We start from the raw sequence: 16,608 nt of genomic DNA, 5'->3' as shown, positions 1-16,608 counted from the left end.
TTTTTTCTGATCACATACGATATCTGAAAAATGTTTACAATGTAACTCAATTAATTTAGGTTCAATGAGGTTTTATCGTATTATATGGATAAATGTTGCCCTCTGTTGGCCATAACTGATATATTATAGTCAAATAAATCAAATCATTGATGGGTTTGGTGAGGGAAGACAGATGTAGTAAGCTGATATGATCAAATGTCTATTTGTCCAAGACAGTCATTGTTACGCCTTTGCCCAAATTGCCCAATATAGCTTCATGTCACATATCTATCATAATGTATACAAACTGGATGAATGCAGGCTGTTGGTTTGTAAATGTTGTAAATAAATATGTATATAGTATGCATATGTAACAGTTGTTAAAGTACTATGTGAATTTCACCAGGTTCATATATTAATATGTCGTGTTGATTTGTTATTATGCATGCCTGCATCCTGGCTGAAGTGGAGTGTGTTCTTACGTTTTGCCCTGCATGCTCAAATCATTTTGTATCCTGAGAGAGGTAGTCACGTTTTTTATGTCTTTAGAAAAGTTTGATTTTGTTCAGTACAAAGTCATACACACAGTGTTTTGTTCATGAATAATGATGTGTATTTGGAGGTTACTCATAAGTGGATGGTATTGTTAAGATGCACTTGTAATTGTACTTTTTAGGATGATATCAACATTCTGAATTCAACATGTGGTTAATAGCTAGCTAAGGTATTAGCAGGCTATTTATTGTATGTGTGAACGATGGCTAGCTCCTCGAATGATCCCAGTCCCTCCTATTGTGTATCTAATGTAGAAAGAGGCCACGATTCGCAGAACATATGTGCTCTGTTTTATTTCAAATGTTTTATTTTGTAAAATATGTTATGTATAATAAGGAGAGACTATTAATGTTTGTATGCAGATGCAGGATGCAGATGCAGGATGCAGAGAGTGAGTTCTGCTTGATTAAAACTACCAGGTCTCCAAAGTCCACGTCTAGTCTCAATCAACCACACACAACGTAGAGTTACAGCGGTGCAGTATAGCACCGGTTACACATATTCGTATTATTGTTTCATTCACTTCATTCACTTATCTTTTTGACCTGCACTGTTGGAGTTCAGATCTTAAGAATTTCACTGTACCCTACAATTACATCTCCGACCGACTAATAATCTAATCGATTGAAATCTAATCTAAATTCAGATTTTTTTCTGGATGAGGAAACCTAGTCACACGTAGCTATAATTGACAGAAATCATAAATGTTTACATTATTGCTGAATAAGGTTATCAGTGTACTTTTTTCATACCAGTGTTGTCAAACAAGAAATTATGCCTACAATTTAGTTTAGGGCAGCGTGCGAAATCCCGATCGGCATTTGATGCAGATATTGAAAATCAAGATCGGCATTAAATTAGACGGTTCGTTTTCAGGTCGGTTTGTTGAGATTGCCTTTAAAATGGACCAATAGTGGCCACGAATACACGAGCACAGTGCTTCTAGACTGCCCCTGTGAACCTAGCTAGCAGTGATACTCGAAGCCGATTTTAATTACATAAAAAATGTGCAGTATTGAGTAATTTTCAATATCTGCATCAATTGTAAATAAGAAACATATTTTTCTTTCCATAATGCTCACAAATAGCAGCCATGTTCGAGTATATTTTTGTTAAAATCTTTGCGAAAACCTTGTGCAATCTGGCTAGCTAACTAACACATTTAGCATTGCGTCAAGCTAACGCTAGTACTAGCACGGTCGTGTCAGTTAGTAGTTAACTTCTGCTAGCAGTGTGTCGCAGGTTGGTTCCGAGAATTACATTTTAGGTCAAGTTAGACCTTAGAAATGTCTTGCTCGTTATTAATTTGAGCCAACGTTATTTCTGAATATTCACCTTGCATTTGGAACCTATTTCCCTTTATAGCACTTTGCTGTCACACAGTTTGAATGAGGAGGCGGCTGCCATTGTTTGTGCGGAGAGTGAGGCATGATTCCTTGTTCAACTTGATTGAATCGTGCAACTGTCTAACTACTGTAAACTGAGTTGCAGGGTGGTTGCTGGTCCAATACTTGTTTTTAGCTAGGGAAATTGTAATGATTATGTGCCAAATGTATTCGCTTCCCTTTTTGCGTAGTGTCCAGCTTTGGCGGTGTGCGTGCGGCCTGCTACTAGCATTATTAGCAGCTAGCTAATGCTATGTAGGAATATACATTAGACGAGTGTTTCCCAACACGGTCCGAGGGACCTCAGGGGTTTTGGGTTTTTCAGAGCACTACACAGCTGATTCAAATAAGCGTCAAGCTTTGATTAAGTCAGCTGTGTAATGTTGGGGGGGAAACGTGCAACCCTTGGAGTCCCAAGGACCGAATATGGAAAACCCTGTGCTAGACGGTGATGTTTCACTAGGATTCAATTCAGAAAGTGAAATTACAAGAATTGGAATCCTCATGTAATATAACTAAGGTTAGATGGTGAGGAATTGTACATAGATTATTGAATTGGCATTTCAATTAACCTTCTGAATTTACTGTATTGTTGATACAGGCCCCCACCTCCCCCAAACTAGTCTCCAGTGTGTCCTAACTTCAACTAAAGCAAGTACCCCTTCTCTAGAATGGCAGAGAACGACGTTGACAACGAGCTGTTGGACGATGAAGAGGATGAGGAGCCTCAGTTTGCCCCGGAGACCGCCACACCTGCGGGCAAGGAGGAGGTAAAGGGCTCTTAGTCTCCATCCACAGCTCCGCCTTCCGAGACTTCCTGCTCAAACTAGAGCTGCTCCGCGCCATTGTCGACTGTGGCTTTGAACATCCCTATGAAGGTGAGCCTCACAGGCACTTCCCACCTTCAACCAAGGACTGTTTTTGACTTTGTCCATTCTGTCTGTGTCAAATGGCACCCTATTCCTGACATAGTGTACTACTATTGAGCTGGGCCCATAGGGCTTTGTTCAAAACTAGCGCTGTGTGTGACTGGGCCCTGGTCGAAAGTAATCCACAATATATAGGGTGTCATTTGGGACTCCGACTATGAGTTATACATGTATGCCCCTTCAAGCATCACATCATACTTAAACTGGTCATCTCTGTATACCTGTCGCAAGACCCACTGGTTGATGCTTAGTTATAAAACCCTCTTAGGCCTCACTCCCCCTCCCCTACCTGAGATATCTACTGCAGCCCTCATACTCCATGTACAACACCTGTTCTGCCAGTAACATTCTGTTAAAGGTCCCCAAAGCGCAAACATCCCTGGGTTGCTCCTCTCTTCAGTTTTCTGCCCCAAGTGACTGTACAGTTGTATCTCAATCTCTTCATTCAACGACTCAATCATGGACACTCTTACAAAGCAGCCACAACTGTCAGTGTGATGTGTTGTCTACCCTTCTTGCCCTTTGTGCTTTTGTCTGTGCCCAATGTTTGTACAATGTTTTGTGCTGCTACCATGCTGTGTTGTCATGTGTTGATGCCTTGCTATGTTGTCTTAGGTCTCTCTTTATTTAGTGATGTGTGTTTTGTCCTATATATTTTTTTTAAATGTTAAATACCAGGCCCCAATCCCCACAGGAGGCCTCTTGGTAGGCCGTCATTGTAAATAAGAATTTGTTCTTAACTAACTTCCCTAGTTACGTTTCTGTCTTTCAGTCCAACATGAGTGCATCCCACAGGCCATCCTGGGCATGGACATCCTGTACCAGACCATGTCTGGTATGAGCAAGACTGCTGTGTTTGTACTGGCCACCCTGCAGCAGATTGAGCCTGTGGACGGGCAGGTGAATGGTTGAATAATGACATTGTGGAAAGCAGCAACTGAATTGCTGTTACATCCTCCTGTACTAAAATAGCTTTCGATGGAGAATCCATTGAGTGCTTTGTAGTTTAGGAATAGGCTTAATGTGTATCTGGGGATACTTGCATAAGAAAGTGTCTAATCGCCAACTTTATTTAACCTTTATTTGGACTAGGCAAGTCGGTTAAGAATAAATTCTTATTTACAATGACGGCCTACCCCGGCCAAACCCTAATGACGCTGGGCCAATTGCAGTCTGAATTTGTTCTCCTTTAAATCTCACTGTTTACACTGCTGTTCTATCCTATTGGATAATCTTGTGTGCTTTTTGTTTCTCTGCTATTCAGAGAGTTCTGTATTAAACATCCTCCCCTACCTCTCTCTCTGTCTACCAGGTGTCTGTGCTGGTGATGTGCCACTCACGAGAACTGGCCTTCCAAATCAGCAAAGAGTATGAGCGCTTCTCCAAGTACATGCCTATCATCAAGGCAGCCGTGTTCTTCGGGCGTGTCCATCAAGAAGGACGAGGACGCGCTGACGAAGAACTGCCCCCACATTGTGGTGAGAACGCCCGGCCGCATCCTGGCCCTCATCCGCAACAAGACCCTCAACCTGAAGAACGTGAAGCACTTTGTCCTGGACGAGTGTGACAAGATGCAAATTCAGACCACAGTAGGACAGGGGGGCTGATGCCAGATGTGAGTGACGGGAGCAAGGAGTAAGTTGAAACGTCACAGAGGAAAGGTCAATTGAAAACGTGTTCCAATGTACCTACTAGCATACCACTTAGAATGCACTTCTAATACACTGTCCTACTAAGTAGTAGTGGATCTTGGAACAGAATGTGATAGATGGTGTGACTTAAGTAAGGATTTAGCCAAAACGTAAGGAAGTATTTACATTTTATGTAGTCCTCGGATTTCAGGCTGAGTGGGTTTACTTTTTTTGTGACGGCCATATTATTTTCCTATCGTCTCTCCCTCAGACATGAGGCGTGATGTTCAGGACATCTTCAGGCTCACACCCCACGAGAAGCAGTGCATGATGTTCAGCACCACCCTAAGCAAAGACATCCGTCCTGTCTGCCGCAAGTTCATGCAGGATGTACATTGAAGGGGTTCTCATAACCCATGGTTATGTACATGTTCTGAAACTTTTCAGTTTTACACACACAGAGATGAACCCATCTCCCTAAATTGCACTTTGAAGAGGCAATCGGCAGTATAAACATTAATTAATCATCTTCCTCGCCCCTGTTTTGGAGGGATAGGTCTGGAGAAATTTAACCACTCTGAAATTCGTAGAGCTATATGCAAGGACTGACCGTCAATGATATCAGAATGATCTTTTTGACCATGTTTTGAGACTATATAGTTTATTTTTGCATTTACTTTGTTTACAAGCATTGGAATGAAACCAGCTTGTATTTTGGGTTCTGGTGGGGTACGAAAGTTGAACTAAGCTCATGTCTAAAAATTGATGTAGAAACTGCTGATTGCCCCCCTTTTTTTTCAAGGGATTTTGGATATGGCTTAATATTCATGTAAAAAGTTCCAGTCTAGCACATCTAAGCTTTGCCTGCTCGTGACTGTCTGTCTCAAAAGTGGCCAGAGTTGACCCTCTGCAGCAGTACTACTGCAAGCTGAAGGATAGCGAGAAGAACCGCAGCTCTTCACCTGCTCGAGTTCAACCAGGTACGGACAGAGGTCTTTTCAGAGAATTGAATGCTAAAACGTAATTTATTTTAGTTTTAATCTGAGTGAGTTGAATGTATTTTGTCCATGGATTTGAAAGTCACGTTTTTAAATACAATTTTACTCATTCAAGTGAACTAAGTCTATGCACCGACAAAGTTTCTGCCTGTGAGTTTTATGCCCTGTGTTTTTTGTCTTCAGAGTGTACATTTATTTGACCAGGGTAAAGCCAGGGTGCCATATCAGATGCAGCATGGGTTTTGTGCCCCATGTTTGTCTTCGGTGTCTCACTGCCATTTTCTCCCCTGTCTGAATGTGGTGATCATTGTGAAGTCTGTTCAGCGCTGTGTGGCTCTGTCTCAGCTGCTGGTGGAGCAGAACTTCCCTGCAATCGCCATCCACAGGGGCATGGCCCAGGAGGGGAGGTGGGTTCTGATGGAGAGGAAAAAATCACTGGCTAAACCCTACAGTCTATGCACTTGTTAAAATCTGAGCAGTTTTGATTGGTATAAGCAATATTAGGATATTGCTTACACCTCATGTCATCTCAGATATTATTAAGTGCATAGGGTTTAGGGGTAGATTTGGGATTGGGTCTTGGCTTTCATTGGGAAATTCTGATTTGGACAAAAGAATGTCCTCAACTTTTCCGTCCTCTTATCAGTAAACCGATAAGTGGTTGAGGAGTGTCAATTTGTTAGTAGGAAAACTGTGTCCTCTGCTGAAGTTGAGATCTACCCCTCCCCTTTCAATCAGCTGTTTACTCTGAGAAGCATGCTGTCATGCCCTGGCCTTAGTTATCTTTGTTTTCTTTATTATTTTGGTTACGTCAGGATGTGACATGGGGGATTTATGTGTTTACCCTTGTCTAGGGGTTTTGTACGTTTATGGGGCTGTTTCCTTTCTAGGTAAATTGTATGACTATGGTTGCCTAGATTGGTTCTCAATTAGAGGCAGCTGTCTATCGTTGTCTCTGTTTGGGAACCATATTTAGGCAGCCATATTCTTTGGGTATTTTGTGGGTGATTGTGTCCTGTGTCTGTGCCACACGGGACTGTTTCGTTGCCAGTTCACTTTGTTATTTTGTATATGTGTTCATGTTCAGTTTTTCACATAAAAAACCATGGACACTTACCATGCTGCGTATTGGTCCGATCCTTGTTACACCTCTTCAGAGGAAGAGGGGGAAATCTGCCGTAACACATGCACATATTTAAAACCGTAAGTAGCATATCGTTTTTATCCATACAATGTCTAGCTAAATGTCTTTTACTACTTTACACATTTTAATTTGGGATTCCACCCTGTAAATGTCATCTGCATTATGTGTGAATGAAGTCTAATTTCATACAAGCACATTTCCTCCTCTCCTCAGTTACGGTTGACTTTTTTCAAAAGGAGAGGAATGAGGAGTTGCACAATCAAATTGAGAATCTCATTTACTTGCACATTTTCTATAATAGTCATGTAGCAGAAGCTGTTATCCAGATCGACTTAACAAGAACTTTCTCTCAGACAACATGTTTGTGGGTCACAGTTTCAGTGTACCCACAGGAGTGAAGCAGGATGTAGAATGCCTGTTCTACTTATTCTAAATCTATGGGTGCCCCCCTTCCTTCCCCAGGCTTTCCCGGTACCAGCAGTTCAAGGACTTCCAAAGGCGGATCCTGGTGGCCACCAACCTGTTTGGCCGAGGGATGGACATTGAGCGCGTCAACATCGTCTTCATCTACGACATGCCCGAGGATTCCGACACCTACCTGCACAGAGTGGCCCGTGCAGGCTGGTTCGGGACGAAATTCATTATTTCGGTCCATGGCCCTGTACAGCGGATGTTATTGTCACGTTCTTTCCATCGTTCGTATGTGTTTTCCTTGTTTTAGTGTTGGTCAGGACGTGAGCTGGGTGGGCATTCTATGTTGTGTGTCTGGTTTGTCTATTTCTATGTTTGGCCTGATATGGTTCTCAATCAGAGGCAGGTGTTAGTCATTGTCTCTGATTGGGAACCATATTTAGGTAGCCTGTTTTGTGGGTGATTGTTCCTGTCTCTGTGTTTGCACCAGATAGGACTGTTTAGGTTTTTAGTTTTCTTGTTTTGTATAGTCTGTTCATGTATAGTCGTCTTTATTAAAAACATGAATAACCACCACGCTGCATTTTGGTCCGCCTCTCTTTCACCAGAAGAAAACCATTACAGTTATCTAGAATCGAGATGAATCTAATGAATAAGTTGCTTTGATGGTAAGCTTGAATGAAGAACAGACACATTTGGGCTAATTAGCTAATATCATGTCATCCGGTGAAGCTCCCTCAGACTACCCAAGTTCCCTAAACGCAAACACATTTAGAAGAAGAATAGCTTCCTGAATTCCTAGTGTAGCAATAAGCGCCCCCCTGATAATCACGTTTCCATGAATACCAAGGGGAACATGGCTTTAAAATACACACTTCCACCATCCTCCCTCCAAAGGAATTGCAAAGCAATGCGATGTGACTAATAATTGATTCTGCAATGGTAGTGAGTGTATTGTCGGAGGGGGGCTAGGCCGATCTGACCCTGATCAGGTCTGATTCAATAAGATGCAGATTAAAAGGATCACCAGCACTGCTGTGTTAACCTCAAATGGATAACAAACAGATTTAACACTGTACACCAACATAACATAACCCCGGATGCCCTTGCATCTGCCTAGGCATTAACAGAAAATACACACAAACGATAAACTGTATGTCCGTGGGATTGGTTTAAGCCTCACTTTCCCAAAGTAGATGAACCAGCCAGATCCTCTTTTCGGGGGCACTGATCGAAACTGATCTGGGACCAGTATAGTTAGTGTGGCGTCAAAAAGAAACCATCTGACCTATTACTATTACACCTGTGCCACTTTGGTACAATAGCCCCAGTACATTGTGTCACCAGTTGATTGTGTGTTCATTCAGCTCTATATTAACACCACATGAAACCTCCCTTTGGGGTTACAGAACAGGTCTGGATAGTTTGCCAGAGGTGACGTTAATTATACTCCCAGAGAGAGTGAACTGTGAACTGAGGTGAATCATTCCTGTACATTACCAGACACCAGTGATCTTAGAAAACAAGTGCAACCAAGACAACCGCTCTGGTGAAATGGTTGCCCGGGCTTGTTTATCATAATAAAGGGCAAGGTCCTGTTCACCTGACTAGGTGGAGAAATAGATGTGGGGGGCGTGGCCAACAGCGCCTTCTCCGACCAACATTTTTAGAGGCCCTCCCATGGCAGCAGAAACAAAATGTTGCTGTTTTTAAAACCATTTTGTCTGCTATTTGCAATTCTAGACATTTTGCTATGGGGAAAAGAAAGCATTTTACAGTTTAATTAAGCTAATTTCCTGCAATTCTACACATGTTGCCATGGCTTGTGTTGTGTTCTTATGCTACACTTCATGACCAAAAGCTTGTCAAATATCTCATTACAAATCATGGGCATTATTATAGAGTTTGTCCCCCTTTTGGTGCTATAACAGCCTCCACTCTTCTGGGAAGGCTTTCCACTAGATGTTGGAACATTGCTGCGGGGACTTGCTACTTACTTCCAATTCATCCACAAAAGCATTAGTGAAGTCGGGCAATGATGCTGGGCGATTAAACCTGGCTCGCAGTCGGTGTTCCAATTAATTCCAAAGCTGTTCACTCATGTGAAGGCCAAATTACAGAGGAGGAACTGCTTGAGGCAATTGGGGCCTTTACGGATGGGAAAACTCCAGGGCTGGATGGCATACCATTGGAAGTATACAAAACTTTTTTTGGTATACTCAAAGGAACATTATTGGCTTGTTTTAACCACTCCTATATAAATGGTAGATTATCAGACACGCAACAAGAAGGTCTGATATCATTATTACTGAAACAGGACCCAAGTGGTATATATAAAGATCCAGTCCGTTTAAAACATTGGAGACCTCTTACACTTCAGTGTTGTGATGCAAAAATCCTAGCAAAAGGCTTGGCACATAGAATTTTAAAAAATATTGTCAGATATTATTCATCCTAATCAGACAGGTTTTTAACATGGACGATACATTGGAGATAATATAAGACAAGTACTGGAAACAATAGAACACTGAAATATCGGTTTTCATAGCTGATTTAGAAAAGGCTTTTGATAAAGTACGACTGGAGTTTATATTTAAATGCCTAGAATATTTCAATTTTGGGGAATCTCTTATAAAATGGGTTCTGTATAGTAACCCTAGGTGTAAAATAGTCAATAATGGCTACATCTCAGAAAGTTTTAAACTATCTAGAGGAGTAAAACAAGGTTGTCCACTATCGGCATATCTATTTATTATTGCCATCGAAGTGTTAGCTGCAAAGATAAGATCAAACAATAATATTAAGGGAATAGAAATCCGGGGCTTAAAAACGAAGGTGTCATTGTTCGCTGATGATTCATGTTTTCTTTTAAAACCACAATTGGTCTCTCCACGGCCTCTAGATACTTTTGCTATCCTCTCTGTATTAAAACCAAATTATGATAAATGTACCATATTACATATTGGATCCTTAAAAAATGCACATTTTACATTACCATGTAGTTTACCAATTAAATGGTCTGACGGAGATGTGGACATACTCGGTATACAAATCCCAAAAGAGAGAAATGATCTCACTCCAATAATTTTTTATGGAAAGTTAGCAAAAATAGATAAGATCTTGCTACCTTGGAAAGGAAAATACCTGTCTATTTGTAGAAAAATCACCCTGATTAACTCCTTAGTTATATCACAGTTGACCTATTTGCTTATGGTTTTGCCTACACCTAGTGACCTGCTTTTTAAATGATATGAACAAAAAAATATTCAATTTTATTTGGAACGGAAAACCAGATAAAATTAAAAGGGCCTATTTATATAACGAGTATGAATTCGGTGGGCAGAAATGATTAAATATTAAAGCATTAGACCTCTCACTAAAGGCATCAGTCATACAAAAGTTATACTTAAATCCAAACTGGTTCTCATGTCTCATCCTATATTCAGGAAGGGTCTTTTCCCCCTTATTCAGATTACACCTGCTCACTTTCGGTTGTTTGAAAAGGAAATAATCTCAGAAATATCTGTATTTTTTAAACAAGCCTTAGAAAGTTGGTTGCAATTTCAGTTTAATCCACCTGAAAGGACGGAACAAATAGTACAACAAATATTGTGGTTAAATTCAAATATAGTATTTGATTAAAAAAATTGTATTTATCGAAGAAATTTTTAAAAAAGGTATAATTTTAGTGAATGATATCATAAATAGGACTGGTGGAGTTATGTCACACATGCAGCTAACACAGACATATGGAAATGTCTGCTCTACCCAAAATTACAACCAATTAATTGCAGCATTACCACAAAAATGGAAGAGGCAAGTAGAAGGGGAAAAAGTAAGGAACTTGTATGTCGGCCCTGTATTAAAGAACATAAATGGTTAAAGAAAAGTGTGATAAATAAAAACATATACCAATTTCATTTAAGGACCAAAAAAAAATGACCGCTGTGCCATATAAATTGCAAAATAGTTGGGAAGAGATTTTCGATGTACCCATTCCATGGCACATGGTTTATGAATTGATACGCAAAACAGCGCCGGATTCAAAACTTAGAATTTTTAAATATAAATTACTATACAAAATTCTTGCAACTAATAGAATGTTATATATATGGGGGATACAATCTTCCAAGCTCTGCAGAATCTGCTGTGAGGAGGCAGAGTCATTAGATCATTTATTTTGGTATTGGGGATCGGCGGTAGAGTTTGCGGGGTATATTTTTAAAAAGTATGTATGTCTATATAGGTATGTGTGTACATATATATATGCATGCGTGTATGGATATATATATTTACCCCAAAAATATGGGGGATTGGAAATGATGCAGACAATTACATTGGAAGCAACATTCTATCCGCAATATTAAGCTAAAAGAAAAAAAGCTGTTTGATGTGGTTAAGGTCAGGGCTCTGTGCAGGCCAGTCAAGTTCTTCCACACCAACCTCGGCAAACCATTTCTGTTTGGAACTCCCTTTGTGCACTGAGGCATTGTCATGCTAAAACAGGAAAGGGCATCGTAAAGAATGTCATTGTATGCTGTAGCGTTAAGGATTTCCCTTCACTGGATCTAAATGTCCTATCCCGAACCATGAAAAACAGCCCCAGGCAATTCGTTATTCCTCCTCCAAACATTAGTTGGCACTATGCATTGTGGCAGGTAGGGTACTCCTGGCATCCTCCAAACCCAGATTTGTCCGTCGGACTACCAGCTGGTGAAGCGTGATTCATCACTCCAGAGAATGCGTTTCTACTGCTCCAGAGTCCAATGGCGGCAAGCTTTACGCCACTCCAGCCAATGCTTGGCATTGCGCATGGTGATCTTAGGCTTGTACTTAAATTCACACAGGACACCGGATAAGACAGGAGAAGTACTCCAGATATAACAAACTGACCCTAGCCCCCGACACAAACTACTACAGCATAAATACTGGAGGCTGAGACAGGAGGGGTCAGGAGACACTGTGGCCCCATCCGATGATACCCCCGGACAGAGCCAAACAGGAAGGATATAACCCCACCCACTTTGCCAAAGCACAGCCCCCACACCACTTGAGAGATATCTTCAACCACCAACTTACCATCCTGAGACAAGGCCGAGTATAGCCCACAAAGATCTCTGCCATGGCACAACCCAAGGAGGGAGCGCCAACCCAGACAGGAAGATCACATCAGTGACTCAACCCACTCAAGTGATGCACCCTCCTAGGGACGGCACTCTATAGTGCTTTAGAGATTTATTCCCTCTAAAACAATATATAAAATGAGGGAATTATTCAAATGTAACTCTTATTATGTCAATTGCAATTAGGTTATGGCATTATTATAGCCTATACTGGCTATAATGACTGGCACAGTGAACATACTCATAACAATGATACTGTAGTAGACAGCAAATTGACCTTAAGAATCTATAGCATGCAGGTGGGTCTGTAAAACAAAAACTCAAGAAGAAGAAGATCAAAATAGCTGCAAGTTGTGTTTATTGAATTAAATGGGGTATAATAAAATGAGTTGTGAGTAGGGGGGGTTGTCTCCCTCCCTCTTCTGTTGGCTTTGAGAGTTTATTTAGAAAATGGGTTGGGGGAGGTGGCAGCAGGTTTTCCCAAACTCGTCTTCTGCACAGTTACTTTTGCATTTTTTTTTTGCAGGGGAAGCAAAATAGTTTTGCCAGGGCGGCTGTGATCCGCGGGAGGAGAGCCTGTTTTTTCTTAGGCTCATCTGCAGCCACAGTACCTGAACAGGTGACAGAGAACAAGGCATGAAATCAGGGTCGTGTTCATTAGGGTACACAGTAGCAAAATATTTTTAAACAGAAAACAAAAACAAGCATTTGTTATTGGCAAGTTCAAGAAAGTTCCTCCCTGTTTTAGTCCGCTGTCTTCCATTTAGTGGCTAATGAATAAGACCCTGATAACTTTATCATAGTCTCCCGTCCTTACATTACAATAGTGTGCTGAAGACAGATGCACATGTTGACTGACAGAAATGAGGACTTACTATCATTGCCAAGAGGAGACACCTTGTTCTTCTTCTGGTTCTTGTTATTTCCTCGCTTCTTATTTCCTGACTTCCTCACTTCTTTTTTCATAGCCTCTTCCTTCTCTTTTTTCTTAGTAGAGAGAGAAACAGATATGAGTCGATGCCTCACAATCAAACAGCCCAAATAACAAAACGATCTACTGGTTCTTGGCCGTCTCACCTGTGTGGAGGTGATGTCCTCGAGGTCTGTGGAGAGGGCGCTGCTGATGGGCTTGGTGCTTTCAGAAAGGTAGCTAATTACCTGGGACTTCTCAGAGATGGCTGAGCTCACACTGGTCTTTTCCAAACCAGTGCTGTCATCAGCCATCTCCTCTAGGTCCTCTTCTAGGGTTTCCCTCCAAGCCAGGAGCTCCTCGGTGAGGGTGACGTCACTCCTTGAGGAGGTTGAGGAGTGTGACCTCCCACTACCACGGCTCCTCCTGGCTCCAAAATGGCCCTCGAAACTCCAGTCCTCTATGACTTGTGTGATGGTGTCCGCCATGCACCTGATGGCTGCCTCGCTACCAGAGCGTGCGGCACGCAGTTGAGCCCGGTTGGAGTCCGAACGCAGGGACAATCTTTTAGCCGCAGTCGTCACGATGGCCTTCACTGCATCCTCACCACTGAATTGGATGCTCTGCTCCAGGCCAAAGACGACAGAGATGTCAGCATACTTCAGGGCATGCTGGACCTCCACAAAGAGATCCTTCATCAGCCTGAAGGGGTCATTGGCCCTCCTTGTCTGGAGGGACTCTGAGGCCTCCAGTCGGCACATGATGCCGTGGAGAATAAACTTCAGAGTCTGGGGGCTCATGACGGTGGCCCAGGGAGTGCTGCAAAGGAGGATGTGCTCCTTGCCTAGTAGGAGGGAGGGAATCTTCTCCAGGGGGTCCTGCCTGTTCTTGGTGGGCATCAGGGAGCTGTCACTCATCTCGGAGACCTCAGCCCCCCCCACCTCTTCTTCCAGAGTCTGGGCAGGAGCTGCCCATGCTGCCTGGGGAGAGGTGGAGGGTTTGGGGTATGAGACAGTCATGGCACTTACAACCACCTCCTCTTCGTCCTTGGGTGAAGAGGAACACGGAGAGTCAGGGAACCTTTCCCTGGCACCGGAATCCAATCCTAAGAAAACACACTCATATTCTGAACTGGTTCAAAGTCACATCCATGTTTTACACTATGCAGTATCTAGTACATTTACTATAATGGTAATACACTGGTTATTACTGGTCATATGGGCAAAACAGGTTATAAGTGTACCTTTCTGGATGATGAGCCTGGCCTTGTAATCGTCGTTGCAGGTACTGTTCAGGATGTCTCCCACCCTGGTGATCAGGACCTGGCAGACGGCCCCTAGTCAAATCAAAATGTATTTAATACAGGGTTGTCAAACTCATTCCATGGAGGGCTAAGTGTCTGCGGGTTTTAGTTTTTTCCTTTCAATTAAGACCTAGACAACCAGGTTAGAGGAGTTTCTTACTAATTAGTGACCTTAATTCATCAATCAAGGGTGGAGTGAAACCCTGCTGAAACCCGGCCTTCTATAGAATGAGTTTGACATTTGATTTAAAGTAATTCTTCACACATAACATGTCTCCAAACACTGTATAGAAAAATAAGAAAAAAGAGAGAGAAAATGAAAATACCATTACTGACAATAAGAGAAAAGAAAGAAGGGGAATGTGCGGGTGCAAAAGACGGTAAAAACAACATAATAACTAACCTAGTGCCTCCTTGTTGTCATCGGAGAGGGAGCTGGAGGACTGGAGGGTAACTTTAGTGCCCTTCTTGATAGCTGGCAGGACACCTACAGAAAGAGGATCGTAGACATTAGTGGATCCTTCCACCATATATCGTTTTAGAATTCTATCAATAAATCCAGGTATTTTGGAAGTGGAGATGAATACTCACTGTAACTGGTTGTTTGAGTTAGAGTTTGAGGCAGTGCCAACATACCAACTACTTGGCGGCTTAGTTTTTTCACCCCTGACTTAGCCTCCCTAGACTTTCTAGCCTTGATAACCTCTGTGGCCTTCTTTTCTGCCTTTGCTATATTTGCCTCTCGGCTGGGCCTGGGGCCTTGCGGGGGCTTCGGCACAAGGTTCTGAGACAAATAACAACAGTGGGGAAATCTTATCACCATAGAAACCACATTTTTCACCATAGGCATGATGGTACTGAGTGACATGTCACATAAGGGTTAACCTTAGAATTAGAATCAGAATTAAAATACTATTAGTTCTAACTAGTAGGTGGTCCATGTGTCTTAATGGCGTTATTATCGCGTTGTAAACTGGTTTTCAACCCGTCGTATTACTAGATTGCAACCAACTGGCCTCCGTGACAACCAGATGTTTTGCAACAGAACTAAAAGATGTTTCTTACCTTTCGAGGGCTATCCTGGAGGCAGTCTACCAGGGCTGGCAGGCTTAGTCCATCATGGCCAGCGGAATGGACATCTGCCTTTCGAGGGCTATCCTGGAGGCAGTCTACCAGGGCTGGCAGGCTTAGTCCATCATGGCCAGCCGAATGGACATCTGCCTTTCGAGGGCTATCCTGGAGGCAGTCTACCAGGGCTGGCAGGCTTAGTCCATCATGGCCAGCCGAATGGACATCTGTCTGGAGCACTTGCTCTCTAGCACTAGCTTGGAGGGTCCCAACCTGGGGTATAGGAACATAAGGAAATACATAGAACTTAAGCCCTCCATTATTATGCCCACTTTTCCAGCTATAAACCATAACCTTAGAATTACAATCAGAATTAAAATCTGAATTCCAAAACTATTAGTTCTAACTAAACTCAGCAAAAAAAGAAACGTCCTCTCACTGTCAACTGCGTTTATTTTCAGCAAACTTAACATGTGTAAATATTTGTATGAACATAACAAGATTCAACAACTGAGACATAAACTGAACAAGTTCCACAGACATGTGAGTAACAGAAATAGAATAATGTGTCCCTGAACAAAGGAAGGGTCAAAATCAAAAGTAACAGTCAGTAACTGGTGTGGCCACCAGCTGCATTAAGTACTGCAGTGCATCTCCTCCTCATGGGCTGCACTAAATTTGGCAGTTCTTGCTGTGAGATGTTAACCCACTCTTAAAAAAATTAAATAGGAAAATGTTATCCCACTCTTCCACCAAGGCACCTGCAAGTTCCTGCACATTTCTGGGGGAATGGCCCTAGCCCTCACCCTCCGATCCAACAGGTCCCAGACATACTAATGGGATTGAAATCCGGGCTGTTCGCTGGCCATGGCAGAACACTGACATTCCTGTCTTGCAGGAAATCACGCACAGAACGAGCAGTATGGCTGGTGGCATTGTCATGCTGGAGGGTCATGTCACGATGAGCCTGGAGGAAGGGTACCACATGAGGGAGGAGGCAGTCTTCCCTTTAACGCACAGCGTTGAGATTGCCTGCAATGACAACAAGCTCAGTCCGATGATGCTGTGACACACCGCCCCAGACCTTGACGGACCCTCCACCTCCAAATCGATCCTGCTCCAGAGTACAGGCCTCGGTGTAATGCTCATTCCTTTCGACGATAAACGCAAAT

At 42.5% G+C, this 16,608-nt stretch overlaps 2 protein-coding genes and 1 pseudogene across 3 annotated transcripts in view; 2 read left to right on the top strand and 1 right to left on the bottom strand.

Annotated features, from left to right (window-relative positions):
• The window catches only part of LOC115124437 (pyruvate carboxylase, mitochondrial-like), a 671,386-nt gene that overhangs the window by 406,440 nt on the left and 248,338 nt on the right, over positions 1-16,608 (top strand). The window lies entirely within an intron of this gene.
• Positions 915-5,432, top strand: LOC135574250 (ATP-dependent RNA helicase DDX39A-like; annotated as a pseudogene).
• On the bottom strand, positions 12,464-14,628 carry LOC135574247 (uncharacterized). Of its 2 annotated transcripts, XM_065025216.1 has the most exons (4): positions 14,309-14,628; positions 13,233-14,170; positions 13,031-13,142; positions 12,464-12,766 (listed from the first exon to the last, which is right to left on the bottom strand). In XM_065025216.1, exons 2-4 carry the CDS (start codon positions 14,082-14,084, stop codon positions 12,657-12,659), a joined length of 1,074 nt encoding a protein of 357 aa, XP_064881288.1. In that variant the 5' UTR covers positions 14,085-14,170; positions 14,309-14,628; the 3' UTR covers positions 12,464-12,656. The 2 variants fall into 2 exon arrangements, with proteins under 2 accessions (XP_064881288.1, XP_064881287.1); XM_065025215.1 differs by having other exon boundaries at positions 13,031-14,170.

This window comes from Oncorhynchus nerka, linkage group LG12 (assembly GCF_034236695.1).
Source record: "Oncorhynchus nerka isolate Pitt River linkage group LG12, Oner_Uvic_2.0, whole genome shotgun sequence".
Taxonomy (NCBI): Eukaryota; Metazoa; Chordata; class Actinopteri; order Salmoniformes; family Salmonidae; genus Oncorhynchus; species Oncorhynchus nerka.
Note: the sequence above shows the minus strand (reverse complement) of the source record. Positions and strands in the feature narration are given on the sequence as shown.